A 22,977-nucleotide genomic window follows, 5' to 3' on the forward strand; every position below is an offset into this window, starting at 1 on the left:
CAGTCAGAGACAGTTCCCTGTCGAAGTGAAGGGCAAAACTCTCATTGACATAGCAGTGTAATAGCAAGTATAAAATTTGTCAGAGGCCTGCTTCCTGTGTCAGCTCAGCGAAGGGGAATGTGCCTGAGACTTGATTTTGATGTTGCTTTTTGTGTTCTTCCACCACTGAGGTAGGTTATGGATTTGTGGCTGTTCTCTCAAGCTGAAACTGTGGTTTTCTTGCTCCTTAAATCATCCCCACTGTGGGGCTTGAGCCTGAGCTGGGATTTTCAGTTGCTTGTCCAAGTCTTCTGTCTGCCGGCCAAATGCATCGTTGTGGAGGACCTCTTGGAGCCCAGCTTGAGCAGGCAACTTCATGCTCAGGGGAATTAAGCCTGATCTGTTGCTCAGGGTCCCAGGCTGTATTGCTTCAGGTCTATAAATCAGACTGCTCCTTTCCTCTTGGCTGTGGCATTCGCTCTGTCCATCTCTTTGACACGTGATAAAATATTTGGCTCACACTGTTCCCTACTGTAAATCTGTGGGTAAAAGAAGATTTTGATTTTTCTTACGAGCCTCAATGGTAGCAAAACTAATAAATGCCTGTCTTTTTTCTGCTTTTGATCCATGCCTTCCCTCTGTGGTTTATGAAGAACAGTAGCACAGCCAGACAGCACTAGACACAGCTCCTGCAGTGTCCACATTATGGCTGATAGTTAACTGCATTTGCCTGCCCTCCCAGTGTACTGCTAGCTCACATGGGTGGGCTGCAGCAGGTCCTGCCAGGACTGCGTGGGCAAACACAACAGGTGCACGGACTTTTTGGAGACTATTGGGAATGCCCAGGAATTTTTTGCATTTAGACTTACAAAGCAGATCCCGTCTTTTCTCTATGCATTCGTAGGTTGTTGCATGAGAGGGGTTTCTGTAACAACATACACAGTCAACATTTCTGCTTCCTGCTCTCTGAACTCCCGAGGGGTTTGAGGTTGGCCCCTGGTTTTTGTTTGTAATCCTGGAAGCAGCTGAAAGTTTAGTAGGATTGAGTATTCAGCGAGATACTTTTAGATGGAAAGCGTAATCAAAACGCACACTCCTGCTGTTTCTGCGTTCCTCCTGGAGAAATTTCCATGTTTTATTACGTAACTGTAGTTCTTTTCATAACTCCTCTGCCCCTCATCTGGACAGCTGAAAATTGTCTCCCAGAAGCGCAGCAGTGTGTGTTGGATTCCCATGCTGTTTCTCTGTGTGGGCTCAGAAAAATGTCCTTGATTTGCCCAGGGCAGTGAATGGCAACATTCTCCCCGGGAAACCACTGTACTTTTCCTTAATCAAATCTGACCTCATTTAAGGCATGAATTTAAGGTGTTCAGTTTAATTGTAACATTACGCACACTGCTTCTTGACCTGCATTGAAGGACGAAGTATTCCTGTTCATCATTTGTAATTGCTGCAGTCCGTCTGTAGTACATTCCTGTCTCTCCAGGACTCTAAATTGCTCTTAATAAAGCTGTGTGGGCTAATTGGAACCAACAGATGTCTTTGTGTACTCCCTCCCAGTTATCCCCAGTCTTCTAGGCAGATTACCTGTTCTCATCCCACCAGTGCTGCGGATAGGATTGGGTTTGTTTGGGTTTTTGTTTTTCAGGGAGTTAAAGCATGAGGCCCCTGGGGCAGGCAGTGACTTGTTAATACCTTGCCATCCATTTGTGGTTTGGGTCAGTTGAAGGCACATCTGGCTTTCTGGTGCTGGTAAATACAAACGTGTGTTCTTGTTGCTTCGGTTGCTCAGGCTTGATTGCAGCTTCCAGCATTGCAGTCTAACTGAGGGGCTTTCCAAATGGCTCAGTGTGAGAGGCCTTTGTGCCTCCCTGGTTCCTGGCCTGGCTGACAGGGGCACGTAGTGCCATGGTCACAGGTGCCATCAAGGCATCTGGGTGGGAGCTGGTACCCACAAGCCTGGTGCAGGCTGCCTGCATAGTTCAACCTTTCCAAAAATGCAGAAAATATCCCCATTTGGGGTTGTTTCTCAGAACATGGAAAATATTCACATGAATCCTTTGGGTTTCCTTTTTGTTTGTTTGTTGTGTGCTTTAGGAATAGATTTGAGATGATGTTCTGTTGGGTGGCTCCTGCAAAGTGCTGGGTTCTCTGGTCTCAGCAATCCTTGAGTGAAGCAGATGTTGTCTTCTCTACGTCACTGTAAAAGCGCTCAACCTCCTGTGGGACTGGATTCCAAATGTTCTTTTGATTTGCTCCTTCCTGTTATAGAAAGGTTAAAAGAACATTTTTTTTTTTTCTCATCAAACGTGAAGTGGAAGGGTTGCAGCAGGCTCGAGAGCCATGAGCCTCTTGTTTCAGGAAGTGTTTTTCTATGGGTGCAAAAGATGCCTGCAGAATGAGGTGTGTAAAAGGACAGTGCATTTCATAATGCATTAGTTATTGAGGTGTTGATATACCCTGCTTTAGAGTATTTTCACAGCTGTGCCATTTATACGTATTTTAAAATCTGTGGAGCTATTTTCTCCCTTCCCCTCACTCAGAGCAGTTTTCATACGGAGTTTTCTCCCTGAAGCTATATTCTCTAATCACGGTGGTTTTATATTTTTCTTACAGCTTTTTGATCATGTTGCTGAATGCCTGGGAGACTTTATGGAGAAACAACAAATCAAAGACAAGAAACTGCCAGTTGGGTTTACGTTTTCCTTCCCCTGTCGACAGTCCAAGCTAGATGAGGTAAGAAGGTTTCACTATTTTCTTAACACACAGAAGAGCTGCCGTGTTATTAAAGCACTGCCATGAAAGCAGTATCCCAGACAGGTCTCATTTTGGGGATCAATGAGTATTTTATTTCACTGTCAGACTGTGTTTGTGTTTATGTTTCTGCCTGAAAGAGCTGGGCAACAAAAGGGGAGGCGACAGCTGATGTTTTGTGCTGAGCTCCTCAGTGTTATGGTTTACCCTGTAAACATGGCAGTGGTTTTCCCTGCCTCCTGTGCAGCCTTTTTCACCTCTCCACGGGTGTGTTGGGGAAGCACCTAGCCCAGCAGGGTTTGCTGGGGTTCTGCTGCCCCTCCCAAGTACGCAGGGATCCGGTTCCGGGTGTCCCTGCCGAGCAGAGATCCTGAGCCGTGCCGCCGGAGGGGTTGCCTGGAACCAGGCTGCTTTACAAAGGGATGGGAATAACCATGTGCAGTGGCTGATGGGATTCCCACGGCAAGGATGCTGTGGCGTTTTCCTCCTTTTGCTCCTTGTACCACGAATGACTCAGCAGCCGCCCGGTTCGGCATTGCCATGGCAGCAGTGTAGCAGATGAATGCAGGAAAGTTAAATCTACGGGAGGGAAGCACGCAGAGGTTGCCCTGTTAAAGCACGACCTGCTTTTCCAGCTTGCAGGTCTCTAGGTTAGCCTGGTGCAGCAGCCCCTCAGATGCTGGTGCTGAGGAGGGCCAGGTGAGGCATGATTTTTGTTACATTTCGTACTTTTTGGGCAGTGCTGAGAGCTGAACCCAAGGGTGCTGACTAACTCAGGGTCTGAAAGCAGCTCAGAGCAGAGAGCTGCCTTTACCTGCATCAGATCAGAAGAGACGAGTTGTGCTGGGGCAGCTCTCCCATCTGGCCGAGGTGCATGGTAAGGCTCAGGCTCCTGACCACGGCAGAGCTGTGCTGGGGATGTGGTTGTGAAGTTGAGTTGCCCTTGGGAAGGTTTGCTTAGCTGCATGATGAAAGGTGCTCGCTTGTGGGCTGGTTTGCTCCAACCAGCTGGGATGGAATTGTGCTCGTGGGGCAGGCAGCATGTGGGGTGCCATGGGGACACCTGTGCAGTGGCAGAGTTGAGTGGCGATAGTAAAGAGACAAGGGAGGGTGTCTCTTAAAGAGAAAAACTGGCAACAAAAAAAAAAATATTGACAGTTTCGCCGATGTGTTTTGAGTATTTGAAGAATACGGTTTTTCTGGATTCTGTGGGCCAGGTTTGTTCTTGGGTTGCTGCTTCCGTGAGGCTGTGCTTGCCTGGGTGCTGTTTTCTTGTGCTTGGTGAGCAGAAGGAGGCAAGGTGGTCCCTGTTTGCTCCAAGGGTTATAAGATGGGCACCACATAGTTGGGCCCCACTCAACCCTGCTGCATTCCAAGGGCTCCTTTCTGCTGCCAAGGCCTTGCTGGTGGAGGAAAAATTCCTTCCAGCACAGTGGCTAGTCACGCTGAGAGGAGCTGCTCTTTGCCAGTGTGGTTTGACCAGTTTCTTGTAAAAGTTTTGTGAAACAAGGCGCCCTTTCTGCCTGTGAAAGCTGTGCCAGCAGATCGGGCTTTGCCCACAGTTTCCCTGCACAGCGGCACGGGGCTTTGCTGGGTTTCTGAATGACACCCATGAGGGCAGCACATTGGCAAACTTACACAAACTGATTTGTGGTCTAGGGGTGGGAGAGTATCTCCTGGTCTGGAAGGAGCTGCCCTGATCCTCTGTCCCCTGTAGCTATCTCAGTTTGGAGGGAAAATTTGATTTTTAAGCTGAGATATGGGCAAACAGACACCTGGGCAATGGCTGCTTGTGCCTACAGGCTTCAGCTTTTCTGGTTTTTAGCTTCTTGGACTCCTGTTGTGACAGATGTGAATATTGTGGTGGGTGTGGAAAGCTGAGCTGGTTAGAGCTGTCTTTCTGTCAGTTGATTACTGTCAATGTTCTTTTCTTTCTTTTATTACTGTTTACCTGTACACTGAATGCTCTGATTTAGCCAGGCTTTATGTAAACAGCGAAAACTTAGTGTAGTCATTACCTTGGGGGATTTTCAGGCTCTTCATGATGGTTTGCAGACAAGGAATTCAATACCAGGATTTCCTTTTTGGTCTGTGCTGTAAAATAGGGACATGCCTTGTTACATCTCCAGTATTTTCATTTGCCTCAACCCATAAACACGGTCCCACAGTTCAACAAGGCCAGACAGATGGGGCTCCAGGCAGTAAATGTGCAGCAGCCTGCTCCCCACTGCAGCCGAATCCTGGCCATGCCAACATCATATCCCTGCTCTGTAGTCAGTCCTGTACAGTCAGCTTTTTCTGAAAGCAGTCTATTTCCGTGGCCCAAAAGGATTAAATGGTTTTCCAAGAAAAACTGTCGAGGAGTAGCAGGGAGGAGAGTAGGCTGAAAATACAAAATGCAAACACACCATTTTCTAGCAAGGGAGGGGAAAAGAATTTTCCATCTTTCAGCTCACTGTAATTAAGACCACCAGTTGTCTCAGGTTGGGTTGTTAGAGGTCATGTGAGAAAAGAGACCTGAAGATTCATTTAAAGTATAAAATCTTGTTTTTAAGGAAAAAAAAGAAGAATCAGTGTGTGTCATATGGTTTCATCCTGTTGAATGTTGCTGTCTTGTTACATCAGGGTTTTCTGATAACCTGGACAAAGCGCTTCAAGGCGAGCGGAGTGGAGGGAGCAGATGTCGTGAGGCTGCTTAACAAGGCCATCAAGAAACGTGGGGTAAGTTGGATTTCTTCCTCTTTTTTAGCCGTGTCTCAGCTTTGTCAGGGACCACTCTTCCTGTGGTTCCCTAGAGCAGGTGGTCTGAATGGTGGTGGAGCTCTGCTTTCCTGCATGAAGATGGGTGGGTTTGCTGGGAAAATGAAGCGGCGTCAGAGTGGCTGTGTGGAAGCTGTGATTTTCCTCACAGCACAGAACTGAGCTGCTGTGTTGTGGCTTTTCGCTGGCAGCCTCCAGTGATTTTGTCACTGTTCAAAAACTGAAGAAGTGCTGTGTGGCAGTGCTGTGGATTTTCAGTGATACCAACACGTGCCATTCCTGAGAAACTTGTTTCTCGTGGACTGGACTCAGCTCAGCTGTGCACCTGCTGTGCGTGGGAGCAGGAGAGGAGCTAAGTAGAAGAGAAGGGGAATTCAGGCTCAGCGAGCTGTTGCTCCTTGCAGTTTCTCAGTGTTGACTTTACAGAGAGTGAAGGTGACCAGGTTGCTGATTTAAACAAATAAAAAGGCAATGAGCGTGAGAGGGAATGAATTTGGGTTTGCTTAATGCTTGCAGCCAGGTCATATGTTGATTACTCAGCATCCAAAAATTCATTGGTATCTGTAAAGTATTTGCTTTCTTTGGGCAGTTGTGGACTCAAGCAAACCTGAATTTTGCCACGACCAAACAGCTTTACTGGAGTCAGTTACTATCATTAGGCTTGGTAGAATCACACACTGAAGAACACGGAAAGGAATGGCTGCATGTCATTTACTTAATTGCATTATTTTTGTATTAAATTCTTCACTTGAAATAAAACACAGTGATGGTTTAAGTGAATCTATAAGAAATATTTTCCAGATTGACTCCTCAAGCAACTGCTTCAAATCATACTGTGACATTTCAGCGCAAAGTTCCTCCTCCCTCGTGTATAGGAGGCCTTTTCTTTCCTACCTAAGTGCTTATGTGGCAGCAGGCCTGTGCTCTCTAGAGTGATCCTCGTGCTGTTTCATTGCTTGCATTAGTCTGCTCTCACTGCCTTCTTGGGTACGTGGGATGGGGAACTGGCAGACAGAACAGGGAATATTTTAAAAGATGAGCTGTGGTATTCAGACAGATTATTTGTCTCCTGTTCCTTGTGAAACTGTTTGCTGAAAGCAAGCCGGCGAGGAACAGGAGCAGCGTTTTGCAGAGGAGCCCTGTGGCCCAAGTGATGATTTGTTGCTCCCCAGGACTACGATGCGGATATCATGGCCGTGGTGAACGACACTGTGGGGACCATGATGACCTGTGGCTTTGACGACCAGCGCTGCGAAGTCGGCCTGATCATTGGTAACTGCGGGGGGCACGGGCTGCTCTGCCTCTGCCTCTGCCTCTGCCTCTGCCTCTGCCTCTGCCTCTGCCTCTGCCTCTGCCTCTGCCTCTGCCTCTGCCTCTGCCTCTGCCTCTGCCTCTGCCTCTGCCTGGCCAGCCTGGTCAGCACCTTCTGCTGTCCTTTCCTCCAGGCACGGGCACCAACGCCTGCTACATGGAGGAGATGCGGCACATCGACCTGGTGGAGGGCGACGAGGGCAGGATGTGCATTAACACGGAGTGGGGCGCCTTCGGGGACGACGGCTCGCTGGAAGACATCAGGACCGAGTTCGATCGAGAGATCGACCGTGGGTCCCTTAATCCCGGGAAGCAGCTGTGAGTGAGGCCGTGAACATTTGTTCTGCTGTTTTCTGTTCTGTGCCCCGTTGCCCACCTGAGCCAGGAATTCTGCAGTTCAGTAAAGCTTTGCCTGTGGCGAGGCAAACCTCTGGCTGGGCCAAGTCTGACAGTTGCACAGCTGGGCTCTGCTTCCCAGTGTTGCCCGTGAACTCCTGGGTGACTGCTGTCCTCTCCTGCAGGTTTGAGAAGATGGTCAGCGGGCTGTACATGGGGGAGCTGGTAAGGCTCATCCTGGTGAAGATGGCCAAGGAGGGGCTGCTCTTTGAGGGGAGAATCACCCCTGAGCTTCTCACCAAAGGGAAGTTTGAGACAAAGCACGTTTCTGCCATCGAAAAGTGAGTAATCTATCCGTTTTCACTCCTTGGGCTTCACAGTGACTCTGAATGTTAATTTTCCTGCTATTTGTGCTTTGTGGGGAAGTGTGCTGCATTGAGGGTGGCTGCCATTCTCTGCTGCCTGCACAGAGCTGGCATGTGGGGATCCCCAGCAGACAGTCTGTGCCCTCCTCCCCAAGATTTCTCCCTTCTTCTGTGTTGGGAGGAGCTATAAAGTCTGCCAGTCTGGGCAGCGTTCAAGGGTACGAGCTGTAGTACCTCTTTCACTGCTCACAGAGCTGCTACCCTGCAGCTAAACATGGGAGTGAGTTGGCTTAGTGCCTCCTAGCAAATACTTGTGTTGCTCCTTGCTGTATCCCTGGGATTGCTGGGCAGAAAGAAAACGAGTGTGACAAGGCAGAGCATTCAGTCTCGTAGGCAGGGCCGGGTGCTGCACAGTGACCTCTGAGCTATGTGCCAGTTGGTTTCTTTGAGTGTCATCACCCCTTGGGTCAGTACTTACAGGCTCTTCTCCTCTGTTTTTAAAATTCACATCGCCGGGATAGTTTGCACCATAGTCATTGAGCTGGATTTTCTTTTCGAAATGGCAAGTATGACACCAAGGGAACAGCCAGTAACTTCTGTAATGCCTGTTCCTCCTGCCACAGTTCACTTTTGTCACTGCAGGCCACGTTATCTGAACAACTTTCCATTAAATGTGTGCATTCATTTGTCTTAACCACGGAGGTCTGTGTTGTGGACCGAGGTAACGTTGAGCAGCGGTGCGAAAAATGCAATTATTGAGAAATGCAGTTACTAAGAGGAAACATTTGCCCTGAAATCCCACCTTACTTCCAGAAGAGACACTTTGGGTATAAGTAGGGGGCACATCCCTGTCCAGCTTCAAATTTCTAGCTGGTGCTAGCAACATGCAAGAGTCCTTAAAAATATGTATGGAGTGCAGTTAGGGATGACAAGATATGTACCCCTTGTATTTTTGTCTGGAAAATGACCGAGCTGCACAAGGAGAAGTTTTTCCAGAAGATTTGCTCTCAGGCTGGATGCTAATGAGGGAAAAAACAATGCAAGAGGCAGAGACTCAGTGGGGTTGTAAAAGCCTGAAAAGAGACCCATTAGGATGAAATTGCTTAGGCAACCTTTGCTCAGGGTTTTGTCTTTTGCACAGGGCTTTAATTTATCAAGACATGTGAGGGAATGAGTGTGGGATTGGGTGTGTGCTCAGGCCTGTGCTGAATTGTGGGGCTGGTGCTTCATGCTCGAGAGAAGCCGTCTGCAGGTTAAAGCATCACTGTAATGAAAAGGCATTTTAATTCCTCCAGGCCCTCCCCACAGTGCAGCTGCTGTAGTACCTGGAATTGCGCTGTTTGTAGGTGGCATGTTTGCACCAGGCTTTAATGGAAAGTTTTCCATCTGTGAGTGAATGAATGAATGAATGAGAGCATTTTATTTCGAGCCTCATGGAGCTTTCTAGTCCAGATCTCTAAGAAACATTCTAACTTTCTCAAAGCCGAGGCAGCGACACCCATGTTCGGTTGTGCCTCAGTCCTGCAGTCCAGTACGTGCCCACTCAGGAGTGCCCTTCACTTTGCAGGAGCAAAGAAGGTTTGAACAAAGCCAAAGAGATCCTGACCCGGCTGGGGGTGGAGCCGTCCCACGAGGACTGCATCGCTGTCCAGCACGTCTGCACCATCGTGTCCTTCCGCTCGGCCAACCTGGTGGCCTCCACCCTGGGCGCCATCCTCAACCAGCTGCGGGACAACAAGGGCGTCGGCCGCCTCCGCACCACCGTGGGCGTGGATGGCTCCCTCTACAAGATGCATCCACAGTGAGTCCCCCTGCTCCTGCCACTAACACTTCACCTGCCACGGCTTGGCAGAGGGGTGAGCATGGTGAGCGTGTCATCCCAGGACATCGCCCGGGCAGGCTGGGAGATGATGAACCCAAAGCGTGGGCATGTGGGGGTTTAGGTCTGAGCTGGGGAGCTTGGGGGCAAGGAGAGATGTCTTTTAAGTGAAGAAAGGAATCAAAGCCCTGAGTAACTGGATGTGTCAGGGAAAACTGTGGTGCTCTGAGTAGGTACCTTAAGATATCATCAAGAGACCTCTTGGAAGGAGGGTTTCTTTGCACAAAGTACTGCTTTGTGCCCTTTGTTTGGGCTGTGAGGAGATCTGCCATTAATTGACCTTCATCTCCATTTCCAGTTTAATACCCGTGCCTAACCCTATTTTTGCCAGTCTTTTCTGAAGATACACTTGGAAACCGGGCAGGGTGGGAGACAGTGCTTGGATTTCTGTGGCCTTTAAAAAACCTTTGTCTTGTTTTTCCCCCATCTTGAAAGTTACATTTTTAGCGAAACAGCCGTATAGATTTATGGAGAAATCGGAAAATTATGTTTATGGGGGAACTTCTGAAAGGAGAAGTAGGCTTAATGTTTCATTTTCAGTTTCTCATTATCTGCTGAAAAAGATACTTTCCTCTGGTAAAGAAAACCATAGAATTTCAGTGAACAAAAAAGTTTCCAAGAATGCTGTTCTGATTAGCTTTTCCAGATTGGGCAAGGTCTGGGGATTGTTAAGATAATAAACATGGGCAATTTTGGTTTCTTAACTGTTTCCCAAACCATCTAAACCAGCAAGTTCAGGAGAGGACCCCAGGAGAGGGAATCGGGGCAGCACTGCAGCCAGGGAGTTTCTCCCATCCACAGTCAGGTTCAGGGCACGAGACTCTCCTGCTTTTTACCGGCTTTGCTTAGAAATTCAGCAGGAAGGAGGCTGTGGGGAAGAACCGCTCTTCCCTGGCAGTTTTCCTGCTTGGGAGGCTGTAGCTAGTTTGAGCATGGTGAGTTTGCTTGCTGCCCTTGTGCTGGGTTGCTGTCGGCAGTGCAGATTTTTGGGGGGATGCAGTGCAGATTTGGGGGGGATGCAGTGCAGATTTTGAGGGGAAGGGCAGCGCAGATTTTGGGGGGGATGCAGTGCAGATTTTGGGGCGTGGGCAGTGCAGAGGCCGGGCTTGCATGCTCCCCTCCCCGCAGGTACGCCCGGCGCTTGCACAAGACCACGCGGCGCCTGGTGCCCGACTCGGAGGTGCGGTTCCTGCTGTCGGAGAGCGGCAGCGGCAAGGGGGCGGCCATGGTGACGGCCGTGGCGTACCGGCTGTCGGAGCAGCACCGCCTCATCGACGAGACCCTGGCCGAGTTCAAGCTCACCCACGAGCAGCTGCTGCAGGTGAAGAAGAGGATGAGGGCGGAGATGGAGGCGGGGCTGAAGAAGAAGACTCATGAAACGGCCAAAGTGAAAATGCTGCCCACCTTCGTCCGCAGCACGCCGGATGGGACAGGTAGAGCGTGGCCTCGCTGCAGCGGGGATGCTGGCTCGGCTCTACAGGGCGCCCAAAACGGGCTCCCAGTGTGGGGTTTGGTGAGGCTGAGCAAATCTGGTGCAACCAAAGAGGAACCTGAGATCTCAGCATTGGCCCTGTGCTGGTTGCTGCAGCCTGGTCCTGTGTCCTTGCCTCAGGGTGCAATCAAAGTCACAGCTTGAGGGGAGAAAACCCCAGCTGGGATCATAAAACCGCAACTGGGACCATAAACCCAAACCCATACGAAGCCTGTTCGCATTACTTGGGTGCTTTGTGTTTCAGTGTGGCTGGCCAAATTTCAGCTTGCTCTCTCAGGGAACGGCTGTGTGGGTCCTTTTTCCCTTGTTGATTTTTTGAAGGAAAACAAAATAATCAGAGCAACAGCTGAAATCTTCCTTTGATGAAGATCTTCTCAGCTGGGTTTTTAGGAGATTTTTCTATCAAAATACTTTGAGAGAAGCATTTATTCAGATTTTACTTACAGTTCTTCAAAGCTACATACGTCTTCTTTTACAGAGAATGGAGACTTTCTGGCACTTGACCTTGGAGGGACAAACTTTAGAGTTTTGCTGGTGAAAATCCGCAGTGGTAAAAGGAGAACGGTTGAGATGCACAACAAAATCTATGCCATTCCCATAGAGGTGATGCAGGGAACAGGAGAAGAGGTATTTGTGTTTCTCTTTGGCTGCACTGCTGCTTTTTAAATAACTCCTTAAGAGCACATAACATGTACAACTTCAAATATCATGACTTTTCTCTTTAAAGCTCTTTGATCACATCGTTACCTGCATTTCTGACTTCCTGGATTATATGGGGATAAAAGGCGCACGTCTTCCTCTTGGCTTCACCTTTTCCTTCCCTTGCAAGCAGACCAGTCTGGATGCTGTAAGTTCCTTAGTATCTTTTGAGTCTGCTTCTGTGCTTATGCCAGGCCTGGTTTCCCTGCCTTCATGTCATCCATGTGACACTTACAGGAAGGTCGTACAAGGGGAAGGTTCGTGCGCTGACCCTGACTAGAGCAGCTGCTCCTATAAATAGTTCCTTTAAGGGTAGTAATGCAAATGCTGCTCAGCCCAAGGCTGTGGCAGATAAGAGCATTTAAAGTTTCCATGGTGGTCATATCCCTTTTTTAAGGCATTGTGTTTTTTTCCCAGCTGTGTAAACCTGCTGGTCTGTGACACTTCCCTGGTTTTGCAAGCAGTAAGCTAAAGTCCATACCTGCTGCCAGTGCCTATTCCCAGCTGATCTTGTCTCACTGGGTGGAGTGGTTGCACCAGAGTCTATGGGCTGTGTCACCCTAAGGGTGACAGTGTGGCCTGCAGCACATCCCTGAAAAATGGACTTGTGTTCTTTGGACTTACGTGTTTAACTTCTTCCCTGCCACACATTTACACCAACCTCTGCAGCTGTTAATAGTTTCCTGTGTACTTAGTTGGGGTTTCTCTTAAGAAAGGCATATTTTCTATAACACTCTCTTGGGGTTTTTGAGTTTGTTGTTCCTGACACTTTTTTTTTTTTTAGTTTGTTGCATTGTTCTGGAAATTTAGAGCCCAGTCACAATTAGTTGTTCTAGATGCAAATTCAACATACTGAGGACATGTTCCTTTTCACAGAAACTCTTCTGTAAAACATCACACTAGGATGTTTGAAATGTTAAGTGTACAGAGTAGCATCTGAGTCCTGGCAACTTCATAACCTATTTTCTTTCTTTATAGGGTATCCTTCTCAATTGGACAAAAGGCTTCAAAGCTACAGACTGTGAGGGAGAAGATGTGGTATATTTACTTAGAGAAGGAATTAAAAGAAGAGAGGTGATTTCTCTCTTTTTTTTTCCCCTCGTTCTACTTCTCTCCACCCTAAAGGACAGCGTTCTCCTCCTCTTCTTGATCTTGAGAAAGCCTCAACCAGTTTAGCCAAAACTCTCTAGGAAGGGAAGAAAAATAGCCTGAGAAGGGTGTTAATTTTGCGCAGTTTTTATCAGCCAGTGAAAAGGAAGTCTTAAAAACTTTGTTACTGGAATTGCTACACAATTGCTGTGATACTGAGTGTTTATACCGTGTGCCTATGTAAAAGAGAAGTGCTTAAACATCCCTAGGCCAAGGAGAACAGCCAGGCATACGCTTCATTCTGAAGACAGTCTCTCATGGAGCATATACCTTTGCTGCCTGCTGGTAGATTAGGTTCCTGTTTTTCCATGTGTGAAATCAGGCTGGTGACTTCAGTTGTTTGTTTCCAGTGTGTTTCTACAGCATCCCCTTTGGTGTGAGGGACTGCCCCTAGCCCAGAGTTCTCACTACTGTTTTCTCTCTCCCAAAGGAATTTGACTTGGATGTGGTGGCTGTGGTGAATGATACAGTGGGCACAATGATGACTTGTGCTTATGAAGATCCAAACTGTGAAATTGGGCTCATTGTGGGTACGTGTTAGAGCTGCTTTTTATTAAACAGCACATCCACACATCTGTCTGTATTCTCATGGAGGCATTCCTGTGGTTTGCTGAAAATAAGGCTGAGATATCCAGGAGTAAAAGAAAGCAAAATCCAACAGCCAGCGCTTAGTTCTGTCCACAGTCAGTCGAGATAAGCAGAGGCTGTGATGCACAATAAATCCTGCCTGTTTTATATGGTAAAAGCATTGCTGCTTGGGAGGGAGAGCAGATGTGGGCTCAGGGAGCCTCACCAACTCCTGGAGTTCCTGTTGCTTTAACCTGTAGGAGTTTCCCTGCTGGGGTGTTCAGGTGCCCACAGCTTTCCTCAAGCGTGTGGTCTCTCAGAATAAAGTTGCAAAGTGCAGCCACAATTGCCAAATGGCGTGTGGTGGAGAGCTCCGCTAGGCTGAGTGCAGTGACACACAGCTCCCTTCCCAGCAGTGAGACAGCTGAAGTAATTCCACAGGATGCCTTTGCAAATGCCACGCTTGGGGAGCCTGGGTCACAGGGGCAGTGTGAATTCCCGGAGCTCTCCAGAGAAATGGGGTTTCCATGAGAGAGAAGGGGACAAGGCACCTGCAAGCTTTAAGAATGCTTTCAGTTGCGAGGTGGCTTGTAGGGAAATGAAACGCCACCAATTTCTCCTCCAGACAGTTGGAAAATGTCCAGGATGAGTCAGCACAGTGCAGTGTGGGTAGGAAGCCGTGTCTGCGCAGCTCCATCAGTGGCATGTTTTCAGGAACCAGAGCTCCCTGCAGGAAGGACGGTGTGTCCTTGGGGTGCTGAGAACATCCCCTGGGGACCATCCACTGCAGCCCTGCCAGATCTGCTGTGCAGCCAGCGTTGTCTGTGTGCAGAGCAAGGGGGTCAGAAGTGGCCCGAGTACTTCTGGGATAATGGGAATGAAAGCCCCAGGGCTCTGACAGCTCCCTCTGCCCTGCCTGGATTGCCTGGCACCTGAGGGAGGTTGGGCACTGCTGGCGATCCACAGTTGGATTTGGTCTGGTTTGGTCCTGCAAGCTTGGCTCTCAGCCTGCAGACCCAGACATTGCCCCCACCAAACCCTGTGCTGTGACTCAGCTCTCCTGCAGCAGGGGAGTACTGTGGGAGGATCTATTTTAGCTCAGACTGTGTTGATATGATGGCCTAGAAAAATGGCAAAGGAAAACAGACCTGCTGTAGCAACTGGTGCATAATCTGGGATGCAGGATTAAATGAGAGTTTGCTAAGTAACTTCAAGAGAACTTTTGCCCTGGTAGCAGCTAAAGCTGCCTGTCTTTGCTAATAAAGCTTTACTCCCTAAAGACCTCTGTGTACATGGAGCACTTTGCCACACTCCTTAGGATCCTCTTTAAGAAATATCAGATATGGCCTCATCTCAACATGGAAGTAACCTTCCTGCTGGAGAAAAGAAGCAATTAAAATCAGAACCCCCCCCCAAGCAATCAGCTGGTAAAAGCCCTGCTGCCTCAGAACTTGCTGAGGCTTTCAGTTCAGCGCTTTTTCCCCGGAATTCTGTGGGTCTGTGGGCTTTGTGGAAGGTGGTTCCCAACTACAATATCCAGCTGTCCGCTTCCCGCAGTTTTGGGGTCAGAAGCCTGTGAGGTTTTGTGCGCTGAAAATGCTGTCCTGCTCTTCCCCTCTGCAGCGTGGGACCCTCAGCCTAGCTGGCCTGGGTGAGCTTGCTCTCTGAGCCACCCTGAGCAATGCACCACAGGAGTGATGTTCTCCCTCGGTTTAAGACTGTTGAAGAGTCGGGGTTTGGGGTTTTTTTTTTTTCATGACGTTTCAAATGATGATTCAACTACTTCTTTCAGAAAAAAACCCACATTCGAGAATCCCCCAGAGGGTTTGTCAGGGCTGTGGTGCTGGCTTTAGTGTCGTTTTGTTCCAGCCCAAGAGTGACATTGGTGTTTGTTTCTTTCAGGAACGGGCAGCAATGCCTGTTACATGGAGGAGATGAGGAACATAGAGATGGTGGATGGTGAGCAGGGGCGGATGTGTGTGAACACGGAGTGGGGGGCATTCGGGGACAACGGATGCCTGGACGACATCAGGACAATATATGACAAAGCAGTCGATGACTTCTCGCTGAATGCTGGAAAGCAAAGGTACTGCAGGATAAATGCTGTGCTGTGCATGTAAGCCAGGCTGCCTCAAGTGCTTTAAAGAGAAAACTGGATTTCTCCCAGTTGAGAAAGGAGAGGTTAAGAGTGGAAAATGACTGCAGATCTGCTATTCTATGGGATCTCCCCTTTCTGTGCTTTTCCTGGATGCTGCTTTTTTTGTGACTTATTTGCTGTCATGGGACTCCACAGCAGCGCTTTTGGTGAGGACTTAAAAAGTGTTGAAATTACGAAGAAACCCTTTTTCTCATCCCGTGCTGTACTGAGGGGGATAAGATGGCTAGCCATTCTTCTGCTCTGTGTCTCAGGTTAATCTCTTTTAGCTGAACTCTTTGTAGAGTGGAAATCTGTGGAAATCCTGAACTTAGACCAGCTGGCATGGTTAAAGCTTGGAGCTGCTCACTGTAAAGCAGTCAGGAGCTCTCTAGCAGTTGCAGCCAGCGCTTATTTCAGACAGTTTTCTGGATGGGATAGGTCGTGTTAGAGGACCTGCCTTCCTTGCTCCTGGAGTTTGGTCCCCTTTTTGGGGCTCAGCTTTGGGCAAGTGCTTCCCTCTCCCCTTCAAGAAAAAGTTGACGAGGACGTGTGTACTGGGCTGAGACTATTCCTTGCTAGGACTACAGCTTTTCATCATTTCTTTTCAGCAGTGCTTTGATGCCAGGAGCTTTTAAAAAGATTTTGTGGCTAGAGTAAATCTGCCCAGAAAAACCTGAGGAAAACAGACAAGTTGGCAAGTCCCATGGGAAGCTCTTTAGAAACTGAGGCTCAAAGAGACCCAGAGGGGCAGACGTGGAGCGAGCCTGATGCAGCAGCAGAGTTGGCATGGAGTAAGCAGCCAAAGGCAGTAGTAGAGGCTGCCAGGGGAATAATTTATTCCAGAGATAGTTAGGCACTCAGGAGGGAGGACACTTGCTGGGTACAGGCTTGAGAGAGTTCATGGTATTAAATGGACTGCGTGGCCTGCTTCCAGCAGGATGGCTTGCTGGGCTCTGCTCAATCCAGGGCACCAACCCTGCTGCAGAGCTTCAGAAGGTGAAATAAAGGATGCATCACTGAATGCCCTTCTCAAAAAATGGAACTGTTCAGATCTTGTTGGTAAGGACACAACTCAGACCCCAAAATGCTCCATTCAAACCCTAATGATGCTGGAAGGGAGGGAGTGCAAAACATGGCCGAGACCTCCAAACTGAAAAAGCTCAGTGGCTCCATGCAGCAAAATTACGGGGAAAACACAAAGTACAGTCACTGCAAATGCAGTGCTTTTAAGGGAGACCTGTGCTTCAAAACCAACCCTGTGCAAGACAAAGGATGGGGAAACCCATGTCCAGCCTGTTCACGGGACCACTGACCTGCGAGTTGGCAAGCTGGTAGTCTAGGCTTGGTTTATGCTTTTCAGTTGGAAGAATGCTTTCCACTAGGAAACCAGTTTCCCAAAACCCCAGGGAGGAACCAAGCTGTCTTGAACCCCTCTCAGCCCCCAACTGTGCACACAGGACCCAAGTTTCCCATTTGCAGTCTTCTTGCCTCAACCTAGAGAGAGGAAATATCTTCCACCTGCAGACCACTGTCTAGCACAGGATACGGAGTGTCCCAGGAGTGATGCTTGGCACCTGGTACCTGCAGCCCTGTGTGGGTAGGACACCTGGCTGATAGCACGACCTTTGCCGACATGGGCAGGTTCCCTCTGAGTTGCACGATTGTCTTTCCTTGCAGGTATGAGAAAATGATCAGCGGGATGTACCTGGGGGAAATAGTCCGCAATATTTTGATCGACTTCACCAAACGGGGTTTCCTGTTCCGAGGCCAGATTTCAGAGACATTGAAGACCAGACATATCTTTGAAACCAAGTTCCTTTCTCAGATTGAGAGGTAAGAGCACTGCAGGGGAGGCTGCTTAGAGTGGAAGAGTGTAGTAGTGTTCGTCTGGTGACTCTGCAGGACGGGAGGGACAGCTGGAGAGCATTGCTTGCTTCTCTGGAGAGAATTTGGGTTTCGATCTGTGTCTGTGCAGGAGGGTTCTTTACAGTATCAACTGAATTTCTAGCAATGCTCACTTCTAAACCCTGGGAAGGGCTGTCAAGGATTCCCTCGCTCTTATCATTTTATTTCCTTGTTTGGAAATCAAGCCATTTTCCTGGGCCCCTTGTGTGTGTTCAGCTGCAATTGTGGAATTGAATGAACACTAGCTGAGTGAGCACTGCTTACTGGGTGTTTTTGCGCTTTTATTGCTCGGACCCTGTATTTTAAAGCAATCTCTGAGGCTTCACGGGGGAAAAAAAACCCAAGGTCATCGTTAAAAATATTTTCCTGGAATGCCCCATGGTAAGGAAAGAGAAGGGGAGGCAATGCAGAGCTGCACTTAGAGCTCTGTTGCTGCTTGCACACCTCTCCTGCGCTGCAGCGCAGCGCAGGGGTGACTGAATTTGCATTTCCCGAGGTCACTTGTGCTGTCAGCCGAGGCTGCTGCCTGGCGTGGGTGCATGGCTGCAGCCACCAGTGCAGTGGGGCTTATGGCTTGACCGAGGGAGACCTGCAACACCGTGTTTTCCTCCTACAGTGACAGGTTAGCCTTGCTGCAGGTGAGAACCATCCTCCAGCAGCTGGGGCTCAACAGCACCTGCGACGACAGTATCATTGTCAAGACAGTCTGCGGGGCGGTGTCGAGGAGAGCAGCGCAGCTGTGTGGCGCTGGAATGGCTGCCATTGTAGATAAAATTAGGGAGAACAGAGGCTTAGAGCGCCTGGAGATCACGGTCGGTGTGGATGGCACTCTCTACAAACTCCACCCGCAGTGAGTATTTGCCTTCTCAGCATCTGTCTGTGCGTTGGCGCGTACGTCCTTCCTCTTGATGCTCCCAACTGGACTCTCTCACTTGCTGGGATAAGGGCCAGGACAAGAAAAGCCTTAATCAGGGGGCTCAGGGCTTTCTGAAAGGGAATGAGAGGATCAAGAATGACTTGTGAAAGATTCTTGGGGTGGTGACAAACTGAAGGGGACGCAGCTTGCCGAGTGAGTTGGAAGCTGTCTAGCAAGGGAAGGATCTCTTGGTTCTGGGCAGGCAATGACAGAGCAGTGCTGAAATGCCTGGTGCCTCTTTGGAGGATGTGTCTGTTCAGTGTCCAGTGGAGGAGAGCTGCTGCAGAACCATGGAGGGGGCAGGAGGAGAAGAGAACCAGTGCCTACTTCTAGTGTGCACGGAGGGAGATGGGTGGGAAGGGGAGGACTTATGTGGTCTGTTCTTTTCCCTTTGCTGTGGATTCGTGATCCCAGCGAACCTCACACAGACAGACGGGGCTGGGATGCAAAGTGGTTTTTTCCTTTAACTCCTACTGCTCCTGGGCTTCAAATCCACCCTGGTTTCCAGCATTTTACTTCTGACCCAGATGAAAGGGGATACAGTGCATATGCCCATAGCAGTGCTCCACTCCACAGTTGCTGCGGGACCTTCCTCACCCTTGTTTCCTTTCACAGCTTCTCGAGGATCATGCACCAAACAGTCAAAGACCTGGCACCCAACTGTGACGTGACCTTCCTGCTGTCGGAGGACGGCAGCGGGAAAGGGGCAGCGCTCATCACAGCGGTGGGATGCAGGCTTCGTGAGGCTGAGCAGAACTGAACTCCACAATCTTGGCCTCAATTCTGTCTTGTGTTTCTCATAAAGCAGCGACTGCATAGTCAGAACTGGTAAAAACCCAGAACTCACTGCTTTATCGGGGGAAAAAAAAAATTACAACTAATGACATAAAAAAATAGGATACAAGATAGAATGTGTGCTGTTAATAATATCTCCTGTTTCTGGACCCCAATCTGCATGTTTCTTACTCACCTTGTTGGTACCTTCCCCATCTGTAGGTCATGGAAAAAACCAGTCTATAATTTCTGCAGTTGTCAAAAATCAGGTGTTGTCTGAGACAAAATTGCCCCCAAGTGATGTGCGTTGAGAGCTCCCGTTGCATCGTACCAAACGTGTTCTTTGCAGCATCCCTGTTCAGCGCACTGCCAGCACACTGACCACCAGACCTGGGTGTTGATGCTTTTAAGTGAAGGGGAAGCAACAGTTCCCTCCTGCATTATCTACCTGCTGTTGTTTCGTCTAAAAGCGGTTGTGAAAACATTACGGTGTGTCAGCACTGTGCGCGCACGTAACTCTATAGTGGGACTCGACACCGCGACTTACTCGCTTCCTTGATGCCTCTTGTCATGGTGAAAGTAAACACTCTTGTCCCACAGATCTGGTTCCACTGGTATTCCCCGTTGCTTCTGTGAGTAGTGTTGTGTTACTGGGCGAAATCTGTCATGTTTCAACGAGAAATCCCTAAAGGGTGAAGCCAAGTGGTTGGTGATTGGGGTAATCCAAATCTCCAGACTTGAGAAATCGGTAGATCTATGGTCGCTACGCGGCTGTGCTGCTGTGTTCTTCTGTCTAAGGGTTCCTATAGAAAACAGTTCCTATCTCTTTTGTTAGTCTGGGTCAGGGCACTGCAGCTGCCCTTCCACCAAACCTGCAGCTCAGCCGCGTCCCCTGGATGCGCCTCCTTCCGTCTCTCGCCTTAAATGGGTATTTGCTTCCACACAGAGCTTTAATCTTCAATGCTGTTCAGCAGTCACTCAGAACACAAACACTCGGCCACAGTTAGTGTGCAGAAAGAGAAGGGTTGCGTTTTGATCTTGCCTCTGAGGACCCCGGGTGCGTAAACAACCCACAAAGCCAAAATTGGGTGCAGCTTATTCCAAGGATGAAAGCAACAGCAGATCATTTACACGTGGTGTACCCTGTCCTCTGTCCAGTCGATGCCATTATTATATTTGCATAACAGTTGCATCACTCAAATTGAGAAGCAGTCAGGAAGGTACATGTCAAGTAACATTTGTAAGTCACACCACTTTCTGCAAAGAGAGAGACCACACAGTACTCCTTAATTCCCACTCTTCTACCAAAAATGAATTTGAGATGTCCGCATGGTTTTCCCTGATGCCTTTTCTGGCAGAAAGGAGATGGAAATTTGCAGGCTACTCTTCTCTGTTCTCATTCCACTGCCTAAGATTTGGATTGCCCTACCTATCGATAACATTTCAATATGCATTATGGTGCACTGTGAGTGAATGTTGTAAAGTAACCTGTAAGTCACAAACGGTCATTGCAGCTTTAAGTGTGTGTCTACCTGAAAAATTGCATGCCTAAATGGTTTTGCAAAGGTAGAGGGTCTTTTTACTTTGCACACTAGTAGCTCTGGCACTAGTGTTACGTGATACTTGTGAAAATATTAAACTTTTTTGATGTGCGTTAACTGGTGTTTAGTGGTTCTTTCTGGAAGAGGTGCTGTTGGCTGGTGGCTTAGTGCTTTGGGAAGAGCTATTGTGTAGGGAGAGCTGCAACCTAATCCCAGTGGTGCCTGTGTTTTGTGTGTGTTTTTATTCCCGGGCATTCGGGGTGAGATTCACACAGGTCCCCGTGCCTCGTGTTTCCTAATGTAGTTCAGCAGAGGCACAGCGCTGACAGCGCCCAAATCTTAGGGGCTGTGTGGCTTGTCGGGGTGCACCTGGTGGTGCCCTGTCTTGTGCAGGGGGATCTGCGCTGCAGGAAAACCTCGGGGCGCTGCGCCGAGGGCGGCGTGGCTGCTTTAGGCTTGTGATGGATACAGCGTGTCCGTGAGCTCCCTGTGTGCCTAGGGCGGATGTCTGCGGAGTCCCGGTGTCAGGTGGTCCTACACCACTGGCTGGCACAGCCTGTGTTGGAGCTGTGGTAGATGAAAGCCCCTTTTGCGGACACTAAAGCTGTGCTTCTCCAATAATCCGTTTTATGTTACAGCTTGAATAGTCTCTGACAGCCTTGATGTGCAGCTATGACCCCAAACAGGAGACAGAAGAAGGTGAGAAACTTTTTGGGCGCAGGGGACACGTTGCATTTGAATTGCTTGAAGGTTTGCAAATCTTGTGCCTGCCATCGGCAGTGCTGTAGGGGTGGTGTGAGCCGTGCCTGGGGACTTGGGTTTGGAGCTCTTGGGCGTCTGTGGGCCAGGCTCAGTGCAGGATAGAGGGTGAACGAGAAGTGGAAGTTAAACTTGGTCTCAGGGTGACTGTGAGCTTTGGAGATGCTGGCATAGGTCGTTTTGTTTATTGGATCCAGCTCTTAACAAATAGGGAGTGAGTTTGTGTTTCTAACTTTTCCTACCGTGGACCATAGTTGATGTACCTGATAAGACACGGCAGTTCTTTTCCAAAGGGAGACATGGTGGAATTTTCATTTCCAGACTACTTCTTACCCCTAGGAAACTGTTCCAAGTCAATCACAAGCTATGACTGTCTGAAGAAATGTCTCCAATGTTACCCAAGCAATGACTGAGATGTCTTTCTTAAAGCTTTTAGGCTTGGTGAATAAAATCACAGTCCTCTTAACTGTTAAGCTGTAATTACTGCAATATGAACACAAAAAAATCTTATATTTCCTGGGGAAAAGATCATTTGCATACCACTGTTGTAATGTCATCTGCTCCTTACTCCTCTGGGGTTCTCTCAGAAACCTTTTGAATGGGTTTTAAAACAAGCAGACCTTGTTTTGTTTTGTTTTCTTAAGAAAATAGCAGAAGGCAAAATAAAGTGTTTCTGAACTTCTGAACCCCGTTCTGTGCTTTTTGTTCATTCCTTTACCATAAAAATGAGATTCTTCTTCAAGTGTTTTTCTTTACCGACTGCAGGGACTGCTTTGCTACTTAGAGCACAAATAAACATGCAGGGGAGGGATTTACTGCCGACCTGGATGTCTTTACTGCTGTGTGGTATTTAATCCTGGCTGTATTTATATGAAGAATTGCATGTACTCACCATGGAGTATGGTGTTCCTGTCGCCTCATGTATCACAGGAATAATGTAGCCTGCCTTGGGCTGCCTTCCATATAACAAGGGCTCGGAGCATCTCTGTTTCCTTAACTATTGCTGTTTCTGTGGGATGAAACCTCAGGATCTGCACTGTGAGTCTGCCGGGGCGTGGAGAATCCCTTTTGCAACGTGAAGAAATCATCCTCTGCTTGCTGCTCCCAACAAGAGAAAGAAAAGCCTCGAGCTGTCGGAAGATGTCGGTGCCAGTCAGGGACTGCACAGGGGATGCACTGGTGGCATGTGTGTGACACTGGGGCATCTGGAATAGGCTCTGGCTGGCTGTTCAGGTGTGATGGAAGAGGGAGGGGGAAGGTGGGATGCTCAAGATAGGCCTGTTTAGTCTAAAAAGCTCTGTATTAGAAAGCTGCAGAGTTTAAAGGACTTAGACTCACGCCAGCTGGGCAGGGGGAGTACAGCCCACGTATTTGGAATACTGAACTCTGTGAGTAGGAATCCTTCAGTTCCTCAGGGCAGGAGTCTCTGCCGTGTATAGCTCGGTCCCAGCAATGTGTGTCCGGCAGAGTATCCCTCCCAAATGATTTTCAGTCCCTCTGGCAGAATGACTTGGTGGTGGCTGGCTGTAAATGCTTCTCACTGCTCTCCCCCTGCCCAGCACACACCCCAGCAGTGCAGTGGTGGGAAGAGCAGGCTGGCCTGGGGAGAGGGCTGGCCAGGGAACATCTGGACTAGAAACCATCTGCTGGAATG

At 48.8% G+C, this 22,977-nt stretch overlaps 1 protein-coding gene across 2 annotated transcripts in view; it reads left to right on the forward strand.

Annotated features, from left to right (window-relative positions):
• HK1 (hexokinase 1) overlaps nucleotides 1-22,009 on the forward strand; it is a 44,923-nt gene extending 22,914 nt beyond the window's left edge. For both annotated transcript variants that reach the window (XM_066191875.1, XM_066191876.1), the window contains 15 exons: nucleotides 2,596-2,715; nucleotides 5,359-5,454; nucleotides 6,666-6,765; nucleotides 6,939-7,122; nucleotides 7,326-7,481; nucleotides 9,073-9,306; nucleotides 10,513-10,817; nucleotides 11,355-11,503; nucleotides 11,604-11,723; nucleotides 12,554-12,649; nucleotides 13,155-13,254; nucleotides 15,194-15,377; nucleotides 17,106-17,261; nucleotides 17,950-18,183; nucleotides 18,865-22,009. In XM_066191875.1, the coding sequence (XP_066047972.1) occupies nucleotides 2,596-2,715; nucleotides 5,359-5,454; nucleotides 6,666-6,765; nucleotides 6,939-7,122; nucleotides 7,326-7,481; nucleotides 9,073-9,306; nucleotides 10,513-10,817; nucleotides 11,355-11,503; nucleotides 11,604-11,723; nucleotides 12,554-12,649; nucleotides 13,155-13,254; nucleotides 15,194-15,377; nucleotides 17,106-17,261; nucleotides 17,950-18,183; nucleotides 18,865-19,009 (2,379 nt within the window). In that variant the 3' untranslated portion in view covers nucleotides 19,010-22,009. The remainder of the gene's footprint in view (nucleotides 1-2,595; nucleotides 2,716-5,358; nucleotides 5,455-6,665; nucleotides 6,766-6,938; nucleotides 7,123-7,325; nucleotides 7,482-9,072; nucleotides 9,307-10,512; nucleotides 10,818-11,354; nucleotides 11,504-11,603; nucleotides 11,724-12,553; nucleotides 12,650-13,154; nucleotides 13,255-15,193; nucleotides 15,378-17,105; nucleotides 17,262-17,949; nucleotides 18,184-18,864) is intronic.
• Nucleotides 22,010-22,977: the final 968 nt, after the last annotated feature.

This window comes from Chamaea fasciata, unplaced genomic scaffold, assembly GCF_029207755.1.
Source record: "Chamaea fasciata isolate MVZ Bird 193981 ecotype frontalis unplaced genomic scaffold, bChaFas1.0.hap1 SCAF_9, whole genome shotgun sequence".
NCBI classification, from domain to species: Eukaryota; Metazoa; Chordata; class Aves; order Passeriformes; family Sylviidae; genus Chamaea; species Chamaea fasciata.